At 32.5% G+C, this 16,921-nt stretch overlaps 1 protein-coding gene across 3 annotated transcripts in view; it reads right to left on the reverse strand.

Annotated features, from left to right (window-relative positions):
- Nucleotides 1-16,921, reverse strand: part of LOC111002828 (voltage-dependent T-type calcium channel subunit alpha-1G) — a 114,618-nt gene that overhangs the window by 36,026 nt on the left and 61,671 nt on the right. For all 3 annotated transcript variants that reach the window (XM_045629342.1, XM_045629343.1, XM_045629341.1), the window contains exon 3: nucleotides 14,156-14,529. In XM_045629342.1, the coding sequence (XP_045485298.1) occupies nucleotides 14,156-14,364 (209 nt within the window). In that variant the 5' untranslated portion in view covers nucleotides 14,365-14,529. The remainder of the gene's footprint in view (nucleotides 1-14,155; nucleotides 14,530-16,921) is intronic.

A 16,921-nucleotide genomic window follows, 5' to 3' on the forward strand; every position in this document is an offset into this window, starting at 1 on the left:
TTGTAAATGCGAAATCTTTATAATCATTAAAATGAATAAAGTCGCCATATAAAAGGATTAACTTTGGTTTGTGACGGATGTTTGTTCACATAACGAGCTGCAAATATCAAAGAGATTGCTCGTGCTTTGAAAATATTTTATCCGCAAACTTAATAACCTCGTAAAGCAAAAGGAACTGACGTTTATCCTTTCTTCCAATAAATTTCTCAAATTTTTATTCTCAATAATAAATCTTGTTTATTTTTAATAGAAAATGGCACTGATATCAATCTTTTATTGGGTGCTATTGGTGTATTGGTACAAAATTTTTGTGTACCGTTCGCTTCAGCACTATTTGATGTGAAGTTTTTCTATAAAATTCTGTGAAAGCGTCTCAAACTTATTGAGTGTTCAGTTAATTCATATTTTTTTATATAGCAGGGGCAGCAAACGGGCAGGAGGCTTACCTGGTGTTAAGTGATACCGCCCATGGACACTCTCGATGCCAGAGGGCTCGCAAGTACGTTGCCGACCTTTTAAGAATTAATTTAATTTACTTTGTATAAATGTATTTAATACATTTCACACAAATGTATTTCAGTAATAAATTACTAACTAAACTAACTAATTTAATAACCAACATCAGCAACAAATAAAAATAAATTAAAATGAAATAAATAAATTATCCGCCTACGTATACACCTATCTTACTGAACTGGCACAAACTGCCTTACAATTTGTGACTGAGTACAGTTCCATTGTACTGATGATACTGTTCCTACTGCGTTTTTCCGACGACCAGCACAGCTTGCATTTTATAAAAGTTGTTTATGAAGTCAAATAAAAGCCGTTATGGTATTTTTTTTTATATAAACACTAACAATTCTAGTTAGAATTACATGTCTGTTAAACGCGAGTATAAGCAAAGAAATGATTATACATTATTCATTCACTTTAGATTTTTATATGATAAAACTGATCCGATATTTGCACTGTAACAAACAAGTGTGATAGTTTAAAATAAATAATTATGATAGGTTAAGGGCAGAAATAGGGTCGACTTACGATGAAAATTAAATGATCAGAGCTTATAAATAAACTGTCATTAAACAATATATAAAGGTTGTTACAGTTTGGTTTCAAACGCAGAATAAACTGTTTTATGATTATAAATTAATTACATCGCTGAGAACGTCTCGTTAATATAACCAAAAAGATTAAAACTAATATTGAGTGGCATGTGGAATTAAATTAAATTTAAACTGGAAGATACCTTAAAAATATGGCTAGAAATTATGACAAGAATTTTAATAACTAAAATATCGATTTTACGCGTACTTTTATTTTTACTCAACATCTTATAGAAGCCTAAATATAAGTCATAAAGTATAGACAATGAAGAGAGGTTTTCAATTTTGTCCCCTGTTTACCGAGATCACGCTAACCCCTCAGACATCTGACACCGACATTGGCTCTTTCGGCTCCGACCGCCCATAAAACTGTCGTTAAATCCAATGTTTACCCACGTTCTGGAGTTTCTTTGCAATCAGCCACCGCTTCTTAGTTAATGGTCGCTATGTTTGTCAGTGATTAAATGACTAATAGCGCACTATTTTTCAAGGTTAATAAAAAACAATGTTGCTACAACCTTTAAGATCTAGACATCAGGTAACTGAATCTGTTTTCTGATCATTGTTTTTCTAATAGACGTTTATCACGCACAGACGCACAACATTGGTGCACAGCCTGGGATCAAACCTACGACCGCTGGAAATGAGTCGCAGGCTAGTGGCTCGTTTTTTCATTAATTAGAAAATTATTGTTACCTGTGAATTCTATTACCAATAATGCAGAATAATTGATTGTCTTAACATTTAAAGCTAGACGATTTTTTTTTGATTTTGATTTTATGTATACACTGTATCTATAGCAAATATGTTAGTGATGTGCACGTCTTTTAGAGGGTACAAAACATGTATGAAGTCTGCCAGTCTCTTTAATGTTAATGACATATTAATAATAGCATATTTTCCAATAAAATAATAATATAATACACATTTCTTCTGGCAAATATATATATGTATGTATAGAATATTACTGCCCGATCCCCTTTAGGTTACGGGGTATGATACACGACTGGAAAATACGGTTAAGTCGATAAAAAATTCTTGGAAAAATAATCTACTTTTTATCACATTATTACGCAGACGCGGGCGTTTAAAATATAAAGTCAATGAGATTGAAAATTTTCCGCTCCCTCGTTAATTTAAAGGAAGTTTACATCTGGCCAGTTTGTAATGCAAGGTATGTGCGAAATATTGATTTCGTTCCTTAAATTTATTTTGTAAATACGCTACTGTATTAAGGTCAAACTTTGTATTCTTAGATACGTTACTTTGTCAATTATATTAGTAATATCGGTGTCGAGATTTTTTACTTCCTGCTATATAATTAGTTAAGCTTTAGTTATTTTTTTGTTATTTCATTATTAAATTTAACTGGTTGAAATCATTTAGTTTAGTTAGTTGTCGTTACAGCAGTGGGAACGCGTATCTTTTTTGCGTTTTTTTGGGAAAGCTGACAGAATTTTCTGAACCTTGCCTTAATGGACTTTTACTTACTTGACTTTTAATAAAATATTTTCGTTATTATATTTGAAGGTTAGTTTATGTTGTATAAAACATAAACCTACTTATATTCAATGCTAATCTAATTTTACATTTACTGCCAGTTCTTAAATAAAGGATAGAATGCGATGAAAATAACAATCTTAAAGACGGTGTTACAACACCGTATGTACTAGAAACTCTAACTCCAACTGCAGTACTATCAGAAATCGGTTACGTGACACTTCACACTTATGACAATCAGTTTAGCGGAAGAATTACGCCCTGTGAGGTTAAGGGAAAAAGTATACAATAAACCACATCGATATAATATGTTTGCGATAGAAGCATGTACCGATGATATGCCACGTTCAATTGATACACCGTCTTTAAGATAACTGTAGTGCCGAAAGATTTCCGAACCATAATCTGATAAGACTTATTTATCCTATACTTTGATTTTCATTTGAACGGTCTATCCTTAATTCATATTACTGCGTTGGTATTATAGACTCAAGTTTCTGCTTGTGGTTAACCACAAAATAGGTTGCGAGGTTTACGAATTTAGGTTTATGTGCTTCATCAGATAAGGAAAATGGGTCGCGATGCCTAAAGTGTACTTGTTAAAAAACCTCTAAAACATTAACAACGTGAATTTTGCTTTGTGACTTATATATAAAAACATTATGAACGTCATAAAAGGTATATAAGCGGGCTTTGGGATTCATTTTACAGGTCATTAGAGTAAAAAGGGTGAATAAAATTTGCTAACGATCTTTCCAAAAACAATTTGCGTGTATAAACAGACATGTACTGAGGAAGCTGTGCTTGCCAACATTTTTATGTTTACGTGATCGTTTCAAACCAAGGAAAGCGCAGTTTGCATGTTGATATTAGCGGTTAAAGTTTAAATTTCGTTATAAAATGTTGCAGACATTTCGCCTCCATGCTAATGGAAAAGTTGAAAAAGGTTCCATAAAGCGGAAAATATAGCTACGATTAGAGATTTCTTCTGCATCTAGTTAGCATTAGATATTATACTTGATAGGGTTAGTAACGTATCACCTTGTCTGTCGTTCCAACTGAGCGTTTTCAAGGCACTATTACCCCGTGTGGTACGCGTGGTATGCTCTTAGTGGAACCAGCTGCCTTGTGAGGTTTTTTAATTCGAATTTCTAGGGGGTATGTTCCTTAGTAGGGTCCTGAAAGACAAGAGCTAGAGAGTATCATTCTATGACATTGCGAGTGTCCATGGGCCGTGGTATCACTATCAGATCAGCCTTATCTTAAATAGTTAAGTGTTTTTAAATGTTGAGAAATGTGAATTATAGTTACCTTGTTTTAAATAAAAATATATTTTAATGATTAGAAACAAGTTTTTAAACGTTGCTTCAGAATGAGTACATTCAATTGTTTATGTATTATTTGTCAGTCTTGTGTATGTGATAAATTGTAATTAGTCGAAATTTTAGCATTGGTTGGCATAAATTATCTACTTAAAAGCCCAAAATTGACGATTTTTAGTCTAAAGATCTCTTCAAATAACTTTCATTATTACACAAGTTTGAATTACTGAAATGAAACAAAAGATTTTATAATAAGGGTGCCCTACGGTACATCAAAAGTGCCCCTTCACTCCCCATCAAGCTGAGAAAAGAAAGGACACAGATATTTTCGACAGATTACAAATTCTTAAGAGACAGTCTCGTCTTTATTAAAATTGAATATGAAGATGAGTATTTAATAAGTTTACTTCAGACCGTCATATAAAATGGTATCAATTTCATGTACCGTCTTCATGTACAAAGCATTAATTTTAGTATAGATATTTATATATCTGAAAGCATATTAGGCAAAACCATAGCCAACGAAACCTGTGAGTACTGACGTTTGTGAAAACAAAACTTAATATTCAAAGACATATTCTAGTCTATTAAGTCAGGAACAATGCAACCACAATTGTTATCAATCTGCAATATTTTTGCTTATCAAAGGTTTCCCGAACCTCAATGTTGAAGTATTCGTTTGATGTTATGAAGTAAAACCATATGAATGGGAACTAAATGATTTAGTTTTAAACTTCATTAAATGCAGGAACTTTAGAATAAAGGTACTACTACAAAGAGTAGGTATGTATTTGAATTATTACTGAGAAAGTTCCGAATCGAATTTTTTAAAATATTTTATACATGTATTTTTTTGTAACATGTTTACCATAAATGTCTATTTTAGAAAAGATATATAGATAGCTTGTAGATATGGCATTATCTATGATATGGTGAACTTCAATATATAAATAAGTCCAGATCGAAGACAGAGTATAAAATCAAATTCTGTAACCTTCACAAATAACCTGGAATTGGGTTAGGTTAGCTTTTGATTAGCACTTTTTCAATTATTATTTTTTTCAATACATAGACTGAGAGATAGATAGATTTTTATGCCTAAGATATGCCCGTTTCAAGATGTTTTCCTTCAAAATATGAGAAAGTGTGCTAATGGTAGTGAAATTCCTTATTACACATCGTGGGTTGCACATTCATATCAGATTCATTGCACATCTATAACAATTAACAGATCATAAGATTACACTGCCTACAGATTTTACACTGAATTGAATGAAAATGAGTCCAATCTTGTAATCGTTAAGCTGTTTAAAACTATACGTAATTAGATTTAATATTGGGATGTACTACGTACTTATTGTAATTTACTAAGCTACTATAAAATACTAAAATTGCAATACACTTAGCAAGTAGCGTCAGAAAACATTTCTGCATTTAAAATGCAACGTCAGAACTCTTGACAAATGCTAGCTGTTTAAAATGTTAAGATGTTTTAATGGACCAGAAAAATTGTTGAAAAATAAGTTGTACGTATATTCCTATTTTTGACTTCTGACATCATTTGAAGGTTTTATAGTGTCGCTCGTTGTTAGATAGGTTTGCCTTGCTATTTTCGCCTTTAATAAGCTGGGAGGACGGCATTGTTTTCCATACCGAGTGACGAGTATCTTTTGAGTTGAGAGGATGAGGCTGTCTCTGGGTCACGCACAACAAATTCACATTACTACTAACTACTGTTTCACTTGAAAATACGTACAACAGTTTGAAATGGGAATAGTTTTATGTATATTTTAATAGTTTTGAATATATTACAATACAGTTTTTTCATTAATACGTAATTTTATTATTTAAACTAAACATTTAATGTTACTGTTATTTGGTAACACCGCCATGGGAAGTTTAATCAGGATTTATATTCTTCATCCAGGTTTTTCACCACTTGCGTTAAACATTATAAATAAAAGCCATGGCCGTTTAAGAAAATTAATGATTAGGTTATTAAAAGTACATAGATTAGACTCTTAGAGAAACTAAAATCATTCGGATTCAAAGGCACAGAATGCTTCGCTCCGTAAAAATACTTATTTCATTGTATAAAAGAAATGTTAGCGGGTCTTAAATAATAATAGTTTGAGGAACCTTGATCTACTCGTGAAACGACAGCAAACAAATAGTTTGATAAAAGGGTCAAATTATATCTGTAAGTAGTTTAAATTTAAAAATCTTTGGAACATTACCAACATTGGAGTTGTCGGAATCACAATAGTGAACCATAACTCGGTCTAAATCGCTACCTATTTGTTAGCAGCGTTTTCCTGGCATGCAATTTTATGCAAATTATTATTTCCATAAGAAAATCATACATGAAACTGTCGGTAAACAGTTTTTGGTTGTCTTCAAATTAAACAGAAGGTCGCGGGGATAAATGTATGATGAGTCTGGTCCACGTAAAAATTCAAACTGTGTTTTTTAAATGATGTCTAATGATTTAAAGTAAACATTATTTTTTATTTAATTTTTCTTCCTTCCTTTCTTGCCGCAAAAAAGGGATTCTAGGGCCTGAGATGTGTTTGAATGGGTCTAAAGAACATTTATCTTACGTGGTCTTGTTTTTCTGTCAAACTCATGTTTCAAGAAAAATTTACTTAAAAACTCTGTTTTCGCTTACCCTTCGTATTTATGTTTAATCTGAAAGATTATGGACGAAAAGTGTAGATCTAAATTTTATGGCTAACAAAATTATCAGCCAGTTTGTTTATAATGAACAATAATTCGCTGCAGAAATGCAGTTTCCGTAAATTCTACGTACATTCCCTTCCGGTGTCAGGATAAAGGTACACAGTTTGACTAACTTTTGTTCACTGTTTTACGTGGACTTCAGTTATCCCAAGCTCCATGACAGATTTATTAATTAAATTTTAATGTTTATTAAAATTTAATTAATAATTTATTAAGTCAATTTAAATTATTTTGGTAAAAAATGTTCGTTCGTTCGTTCGAACGTCCGCAATAAAGATCATGAAGATGTTGGTAGCACTGTTTGGCTCTTTGCGTTTGTCATTTTTTTATATAAAATGCGGGCAGTGATTAAAGCTCATGGGCATCCATTTGTAATGGGTGAGGCTTTTGAGGAAGCAGTACACTCTAACTTTGAATAGTTGGAGGTCGTATTTCTCAGGGAAAACCCCGACCACTTCTTCACTCCACTTCACTTCATTCCACAGTTTGATAGTTTGTAAAGAAAGTGCCTTGTAATACTTCCAGCCATCAAGGTGATGTTGATAAAATTTTACATTGACACGGCTCGTACGGCGTTGAACCGAGACAGGATGGGTCAATCCAAACATTTCTTCAGAGCACCCACTGTACTTTTTGGCATTGTTGGAGATTGACAATTGACATGCGCTTCGCTGAATTTGGTCAAAAGGAAGAAGCTGGTATTTGGGCATTACTGGTAGACTTTTGTGCGGGAAAATGTTTACATAATACAAATTTGATATTCCTTTATGTAATTAATTGGAATCGCACAGTATATAGGATGTATAGGTTAATTTCAGCCATTTATTCACATGTAAGCTCTATATATATTAAATCAAGCTACGTGTTAGTTCCATGATAATTTGTTTTTTCTAACAGGCAAGCACACATTCGACATTTTCGGTCTAACACATGCCGGTTTCCTCACGAAGTTTTCCTCACTGGCTCGCAGGGTTGAATGCGCACATAGACAGAAAAGCTATTATTGCATAGCCGGACATCGAACATACAACGAACTTACTACGTAAGGGATGAGTTTCCCACGCAGAAACCACTAGGCCTTAACACCTATATATATTGATTATCTCGAACTCAGTTTAAAAGTTCAAGTGGAAAGGGATTTCTGAAATTTTCCTTTCAGTGGAAAAATTTAATTCTTTGCAACAAACTTGCTTTGATATTTACTCCAGTTCCAGTGCTCTATTGAAACTTGAGCGTACTCAATATAATTATCTTAACTTTGAGTTAACTGTGAACTAAGCCAGTGAAATGTTTAGTCAAAGTATTATATCCTTTCAGGTTCAAGTGAGACTTATTTGTAAGACAACTAAAAAAGCTTTACACTGTGGCAACTATGATATCATTAAACATACAACGGTCTAATTCAAGTTCAGTCATAGTCATAGTAACTAATTATTGTATACTAAGTTAAAGCGCAAACTAGGTGGACTCAATTTCCGCAACTGACTGATTCCACTGCGCTGAAACAGCCGCAACAGAACACATGGGGCTGTCCGTCGCGCCTAGGACAATAGATGTTTATTAAGGAGACAATGGCCCGTAATTGTCCCTATCATTGTTTTAAGATCGGTTCTATTTAAGCTTAGAAGTCGCTTTGTCAGTTCCAAAATGCCAGCAGTGAACCCACACTGCTGGCATTTTGGACTGTCTGCAGTCCACACTATGCGACCATCGTTGTTTCTGGATTTCGACGGATTTCCGGAGAATCCAAGTTCGAAAGCGCAAACTATCAACACATATAATCATATGTATCTACTTAATTACGTAGATTGAAAAAATCACTTTAAAAATCTGGTATATTTTTGTTAATTTGCATTTATACTGAACTACTGACGTATGACACTTGCATTAAATATATCGAATTATAAATCTAAACCATTCTAGAATCCACTTGAAACACACACACAAAACAACTAACTACAAATTTTATTAAAATCAGTCCTGCCATTTAGTGGTTAGAATAGAAACACGACATAAAACACAATTTACAAAAACGATTTGTAAATTGTGTTTTGTTTCTATATATTGCGTAAATGTATTTATTATGACTGATTCCGAGATAAACTAAAAAAAAAATAACTTTGTGGAACAATTTTTACTTAATTCTTGATGCAGAAATATTTATTACTATTCAAAAGATGCAGATTTACTGAGTTCGAGTCGTACTGAATTTAGAAGCCGTAAAAATATACCGAAAAGTTTAAATTAAAACGGGCCAAGAGCGCAGAATTTTATATTAAAGTGCATGCATAAAATCTTCTTGTTTTCTTTATAAGGGGTAAAAACGCGAAAATTCGTATGAATTTACTGTCCTTGCGCATAATTATAAAACATTCACTCCTCTTTAATTATTGTAAAAGAAAATTTATACCAATGCACTTTGATTGATTTTAAACGGTTTTATTTTTACAAGTTTGGATAACGTCTATAAAAATTTATCACCACAATAACGTGAGATTTTGTTCGGTTACTTCCTCTATACATTTTAAATATACTGCCGAATTTAATTAATAACACACTAATAATATGTACTTTTTTCATTAAAATAAATATTATTTAATGGCGCTTTCTACAAGGGTGTATCCGGGGAAACACCTACCTAGTCTGTGCATAATCTTGCCTCATCAACTAAATAAATAAATAGTACTTGGCAAACGGTAAGGGTTAATAATGACTTTGATTATGTGACTTTGACTCGAACGTTAGAACTTGTAAATCGTGCACCAGTTAAAATATTGATAGGATATTTATAGGTTCATAATTCTCCCAGGAGTAATAGTATATTGTATATCCATTCATTACTATATGACGCGTTATGGAAGACACAATGTTTTGGCCAAGTGCCAACAGTGGTTAAAGTGACGTATCCGACCTTAAACAACTTAATACAATTGATGGTTTCTCGGTTTCTTCCGCTTTCCGAAGCGTGTAATTTGATTTCTCCATTTTCCATAAACGTTTAACTTGGAAAATTCTTTTATATATGGGGATATAAAAGAATTGTGTAGATAATAGAATAATCTTTTGATGTTTTTATTTATTCATTCTGAAATGGACATTGCAGCTTGTCAGTGGCTTCCTAATTATTAAACCTTTCTTATTGTGATTTGTTATGTAGTTATGTTATGCAATGAATTTAAACAATTTTACATTAAATAAACATATTCCAAAAACATTATATGAAAAACTGTTTAAATATATATTACCTCGTTTTTAAATAAATCTCACTTCGCAAAAATGGACAGGGAGACAGTAAGGTTTATTATATTCTATTATAAACATACCAATTCAGTCCAAATATTATTATTTATGTTTACGAACAAACTAGTAATGCGGATAAGAAAATTTAATCAAATTACTTCAATTTGGCTTCACATTGCTATCTTACCTTCATTTGCATTTAGTTTTGCGTAGATGTAATCTCATACGTAAGTAAATTTCATGCCTATTACCAGGATATGTATACAAAATAATACAATACATAATGATCTATAACTCTTATCTTTAAAGACTGTGTAACTAACTCTACGACGAAGTACATAAAACTACTGGAAAAGCACTTTTACTTCAGTGACTTAGGTACTTTTTAAAAAGCACCTTATAAAGTCGTTTATGATATATATATAATTTGTGTTACCGTGCCAAAATCACAGTTTGAATTCTTCTGGGAAAGCATGCACGATGTTTGTTATATCGTTTTCGGACTAATTCGCGGGCAGTATACATCGGTAAAAAAAAATTCTTAAAATCCATTAAGATTGCTCAAAATTCAATTCACGTTAATCAAGTACGTCAGACCTTTTAATTTCACTGAATAAACTGAAATCGACCTTAGAAATTAAAGTTCATTAGGTACCTGTTTTTTGCCAACATTTTCACGTAGCATCATACATAAAAATACTTCCACGCAAATAAAATTGCTACATCATTACACGCGAGCCTAAAGAATTTCATTCATCCACCGATGTCAATAACGCGATAAACCCAGCTTCATGTCGATTTTTATCTTGGAAATAGGCCAGGCAATGTTTATTTATTATTACAATTTTATAGACCGAGTCAACGTGTAAAAATAAAGTATTGTATAAATCATTACAGCTACGTAATGCTTTTGTCTAAAATGCTACAATATGTTACTAACTGCTATTCAAAATTCGAGCGTGCTCCTCCCTTATGGGCCGGCAACGCACCTACTAAAAATGGGCTGCGATGACCGCCTTTTTTTTGCGTCCTGAAGGCTCGTTTGCCCCCCCCCCCCTATTATATAAAAGAAACTAATTGCATCCGTTTTTCATTTAACATAATAATAATCCAGCGGTGCTAGAACCCTCTACGGGTCTTCCGTATCTTTGATGATTTTTATTTCATAGACAATGAGGTGATCAGCCTGGCACAAGTCATCTCACTGTCTTCACCGTAAGTGTTAGATGCACATATAGACAGAAAGTCCGCCGTTACACAGCTGGTGATCGAACCTGCGACCTCAGTGTTTAACCCTTTACACACAGATTTCATATATTTTCAAATTTTTCTACTATAGAAAGGCCTGTATTCAGTGTGAATACTGATTAGCGCAGGTGATAAGTAATTAAGAGAAAAGAAGTATGGTCTACAAGTCATACAAATGGTGTACAAAAAGTGTCTTTTAACATTTTATTTTAAGGATTAACTCATTGCGGGTTTTCACCATACTTTCCTTCACAACACTCCTTCAGTGCACAGCTGTGAACCAATGTACGGCTAATAATATATTTGAATATTAATAGTTGCTACTAAATTGTAGAATATTCATCAAGATATCCATAACGACATAGTATATTTTTTAACATATAAAAATTGTATAAGCATAATAAAATAACGTTGTATATTTTATTAATAAAGTAACAGTACAGAAAGTTCATCCAAGGGTATTCAGGTAAATTTTGAGAGGGTTTTTAAACAACCTTCCTTAACAAAGGCATTCACGCGAAAAATTAAAATACATAATATTATTTATAAACTACAATACGAAGGAGAAGTTTATCAATTTGATACGTATTTAAACCATAAAGAAGTCTAACTCTAAATATAGATCTTATATAGAATATGTACATATTGATAATTTTTGCTTTCATTAGATATTTATTTTTCTGGTGTCATACTCTTGTTTATTATAGGAAATAAACACAACTACTTTCGTATATTTCATTTCTGTATAGAGTAACAAATATTTCTATAGCGTGCGGCGAAATTCACTTACCTGGCTTTGGGAAATTCATTTTCAACGCCGATCTAAAATATGGCGATTGATGTGCTTAGCCAAGTGAATTAAAATTCGAATAAATCCGTCTAGGTACAATAAAAAAGCTGCTTAGATAACAAATTTAACAACATTTTGTAATATCGTTTCTCATTAACGTTAACGTTAGACAGATACGGTCTTTTGTTTAATTTAATATCCTTAAACCATAATAATTAATACAAAATACAAAAATAGTAGGTGTGAAACACGAAAACAATATTATTCGATTTTTATGTTATCGAACCGGTTTACTATATCGTCATCAATGGCCATGCCCCTTGTGGGTCTTGGCCTCCGCTAGTACATTTCGCAATTGTAATACATCTCGTGCTTTTTGCGTCCAATTTCGAACAACTATTTTGAGGTTTAACAACTCCATCCCAACGCAGCTTCGGTCTACCGGAGTTTCTTTCAATTCGATTTGAATTTATTCACTACAAGTAAATATTATTTAAACTAGTTTACATTCAAATTAAAAACTAGAATATAATCCTTGATCCAATTCGATTTTAGTCTGATATCAGTTTTTTATGCATCTTCATACTGAATTCAATAATGTTAATGAAACTATTCTTATTTTCTTTATATAGCGTACTATATCAGACGTCTACTTCGGTTCCCGCTCATTTTTGTTCCTTACACCACGCTTTATTGTACACATGTTGTTACGATGAAACAAGCCAGATACGTTTTTCATAATTTATACGATAGTTAGCCGCATCTATACGAACTATCTATAACTTCTCAACGCATTTTGTTGGGTTTTTGTTTGAACTGAAGTACGCGTTGTTAATAAATGATTTATATTTGTCTGGCTTATTTAGTCATCGCTGTATTCTTATTAACAAGGATACAGATGTTTTGAACGCTTTTATCGTGTATGAAGGTTAATATTGTGTATTAAGGCGAATGGAAAGTTCTGTTCCTTTAATATGGTGTAATAAGTTTTATATTTTGGTATAACTGTTTCTTCGTTAACTTGTTATAAAGTAAATATTGTTTTTGTGCTACAGATAGATTATATGCCTAATAGGGTTGTCAAGAACAAGCACTATCCAAAAAATATTTTGTATGAAGTCCTTAAAGATCCACTGCGGGTCTTAGGACGGAGTAATTGTATTTTATATATAAATAAAAATGTTTATCTTATATAAAAAATAGGGATAGAGAAATCTAGGACTTCCTGGGTGCAGGCCGGAGTACAGATACCTACGGCGTGGCGTGCCAATTTTATAGGTACTATTATTAAGTCTTAGCTTAATACAATACTGATATATTTGAGGCCAAATGTTTTGTTCGAACTCTTGGGCGTTACGTAAAACCAAACTCGCCCCAGTCACATACGTTGATTAATTTATTTGAAGAAATGGAAGGGATTTTACAAATTCCACGACGGGAATAATTAATCTTTAGAAGCCACACCGTACGTCACGAGCTCCGATAACTGATTCAAATGAGCAATTCAATGCTTTGCATACGATTAATGTCAGTCTAAATGACAGCCGCACCCTTTGATGCTTTGAATGATTACCATGTCAAAGCTCTGCCAATTTTCATTTGTTTTCGTGTGAATTTTTTAAATGAAAATTGTTACTAATGTGTTGGTAGTATGTTTGACAAATACACAGAGAGGGAGCGTTTTTATACCGTAACCTCACAGCAGACCAATTAGTGTAATCAACAAGTGTGTCGGCAAAAAATTGTGTCAAGGAGGTGATAAGGCTTCTATGCCGAAGCATTGATTTAATTTAAAACATTTTTTATAAATTACGTTAGTAAATATGTTAAGTATGTTGCATTGACTTATTGTTCAGGTGTTTTATTAGTATTGCGTATAAATGAACTTACTAACAACCAAAAAACAACTAAGGCGTGGTTACTATTATATTTCGGTACTTAGAAACTACAGAGTTAAGAGGAAAACACAGAGATTAAATAAACTAAAAGAAGAATAAAACGTTTCATAATAAGCAAAAAATAAGCTATTACAGTCATAATTTTCTCAGAATACGCCTTCAAGTTTTGCTGCTGCCGTGCTAAACAATAAATATTTACAAACGTAAATATTAACATTTAATACAATTTGTCGTATTGGGTCGAAGTTCAGAAAGCGGTTGAATATACTTAAGTCAAGTCATAGCTCTCATTTTAATTAAAAAGGATATGGATTGGTGATCAGCTTCAGACACCAACTCCTCGGCCTGGTGTCCTGCGTCAGATATCGAAGGGCAACCGGGGTAAATCCAGGAAAGGGTAGCCCCTGGCCCACCGTACTCTCGGTACTTATCCCCCCCTCCGAGTCCGATTCACCCCCATCCGATTCTGAACAACCCCCACTAGAGTCCGACCCCTCCCGATAGCCGTAGTAAGGCATCACGTCACTTGTTATACACTTATAAGCTCATTGTACACTACACTATTTCACCATCGCTGTTTCAACTGTACACATATGAGTCGGTTAGGATGGGCGGTGCGCGGTTAGCTCGCTCCGTTATGTTGTCGAAACGGGGCTCCATAGTCGAGGAATTTTCGGGTCTATCTGTAACAAAAGAAGATATTATTAAAAAAAAAAGATTGTGTGGTTGTATGAAAACACGGTAAAAGTGAAACTTTTTTTCACATTACAGACTTTTAACTAAAAATTTTTGGAATAATATTGGAATATTATTCATATATAAAGCGATTTTATGGATAAAATCGCTTTATCCCTACTCCGCGGCCGACCGTCACGCGACATGCGCCACACAGACCAAAAAGTTTGAGACGATGTAATAAAAGTTTCACTTTAATAATTTATATTAAACGTTTTTTTAATATGTGTTTTTTAACTTTTGAAACTATTGGCTTTAATTGGTAGTGAATGATCGCAAGGAACTTTTGACAGTAAAATGTAAACGCTTACGTTTAAACAAAGCTATTGTTAGTTGATCCCAAAGACAGTTCTATATACGGATCCTTATAACATAATTGATGTTCAAAAACCTATTTTTTTAAGGTGTATCAAAATTTTTCATAATACCTTAAAATATATGTTTGTGGTTTGTGGAGCTTAAAAATATATTTCATACAAATATCAATTTATATCTTTGATCTCTTCAATGCAAAGTATATTAATATTAAACGTGACTAAGATTGAACGTATGTAATGAGGGTATTTCACTCCAACCAACTTCGGTTTACTTATTTATTTATACGACTCACATTGCGTAAGACACCTCAAAAGTACCTCTTCGCATAAACTTGTTAAAAGTTTTAACCGTAAAACATAATATCTCCCCAACTATCTTGAGATCACAGTGAAACATTAAGGACATTCCTGTAAATATTCATAAAATATTATTACATGAAAACTAAATTGGTGGTTCCCTAAAACATGCCACATATGCATATGTGAAAAATTGCTCCCATAGGACTGTGTTGTACGATCTCTGTTAAGGAAAGTGAAAACACAATATATAGAATTGTAGCATCTTGTTAGTTTTAGTTAAAAATGACGCATACAATCGCTTCAATCATAAATTTTGATTTTTACGATGATCGTGCACCGAATAAATCAATGAATGTGGAAACTTTGAATATAAAATGTGCGATTTATTTTATAAAATTTTGCGTGCGGATGCGTCGATAGTTTTTGACATGAAATATCGTTTCTGTCACGTATGAGGTGCTTGCTCGATTTGTATTAATCGAATACCTTGCCTTTTTCGATTCACGAATGGGTATTAAAGAGATAAATCACTGGTTTAACATTTTACAATTGGTATTTTCAATAAATTCACGAGACTCAAATTTCGACTACTAATGTTTTTCACTTTGTAATGAACTTTTCGGCACTTTCTGCTTCCTGTTTTATTCGCGTAGTTAAAACCTATTCATATTATATTCCATCCTTTATAATTAACCTTCATAATTTAGAGTAAAACCATGTTTAAGGGTAGCAGCGCGCGTATTGAATGGATTGCTTTATTATTAGATTAAATATTAGAGATTACATTGATTATGTGATAAAGATAAAAAAGAAGTTTGTAAATGATTTATTTTTAACTCATGTCTATTGTCTATTATTGGGCCATAAACAACACTGGTAGTAACAGTAACCCATGCGAATGTTAAATATTTAATTACTTATAGGAATCATGAATATACTACAAGATCAAATGAATTAAAAAATATTAAAATGTCTAAGACCTGTGACCCGAAAAAATAAGAACAATAAAATATTCGGGTCCGCACTTGAAACGAAGAGAAATAAAAGAACTCTTCGTACAAGGCCGGATTGCAGCGCCATTCAAAGAGAAAAATTATGTAAAATTATTTTGTTGAGCAATTAAATTTGAATTTATTGAAACGGGCAGTTTTTTTTATCACAGTTTCATGTAAAATACTTTTTTTTACTCTCCAATCGTCGGAATTTGATTGTATAATTACTTTTCCACCAATAACATCTTCGTCATAACAAAATGCTTAATATGATAAAAAAATAATTATTATACAATGCAAAATGTTGCAAAATATGCTATTTGTGATTTCTATATTTAGTATGGTATGGTGACATTCACAACAAAATGTAAGTAATTAAAAATATATCCCTTAAAAGTCGACAATGAAACCACGAAGATGGGTGTCTATGGACTACGATGGCTGTTCTTTTTGGGCGTACCGTGGACTCGTTTGCCTCTATCCCATATATATATATTTATATTTTACATTAAATATGTTCATAAATACATAGCACTAGTCATTTGTAATTATACAATTTAGTTTTCATATGGTATACAATAAATAAATTTGAATTTAAATAATAAAGCCTCTAAATAATATTTCGCCATAAATAACAACAACAGTATTGTTACTGTCATTTACTATCATTAGTAATCAAATAAACAGTACTGAAAGTTGAAGATCTACTTATAATAATGAAAACGTCTTAT

Source organism: Pieris rapae, chromosome 8, assembly GCF_905147795.1.
Source record: "Pieris rapae chromosome 8, ilPieRapa1.1, whole genome shotgun sequence".
NCBI lineage: Eukaryota > Metazoa > Arthropoda > Insecta > Lepidoptera > Pieridae > Pieris > Pieris rapae.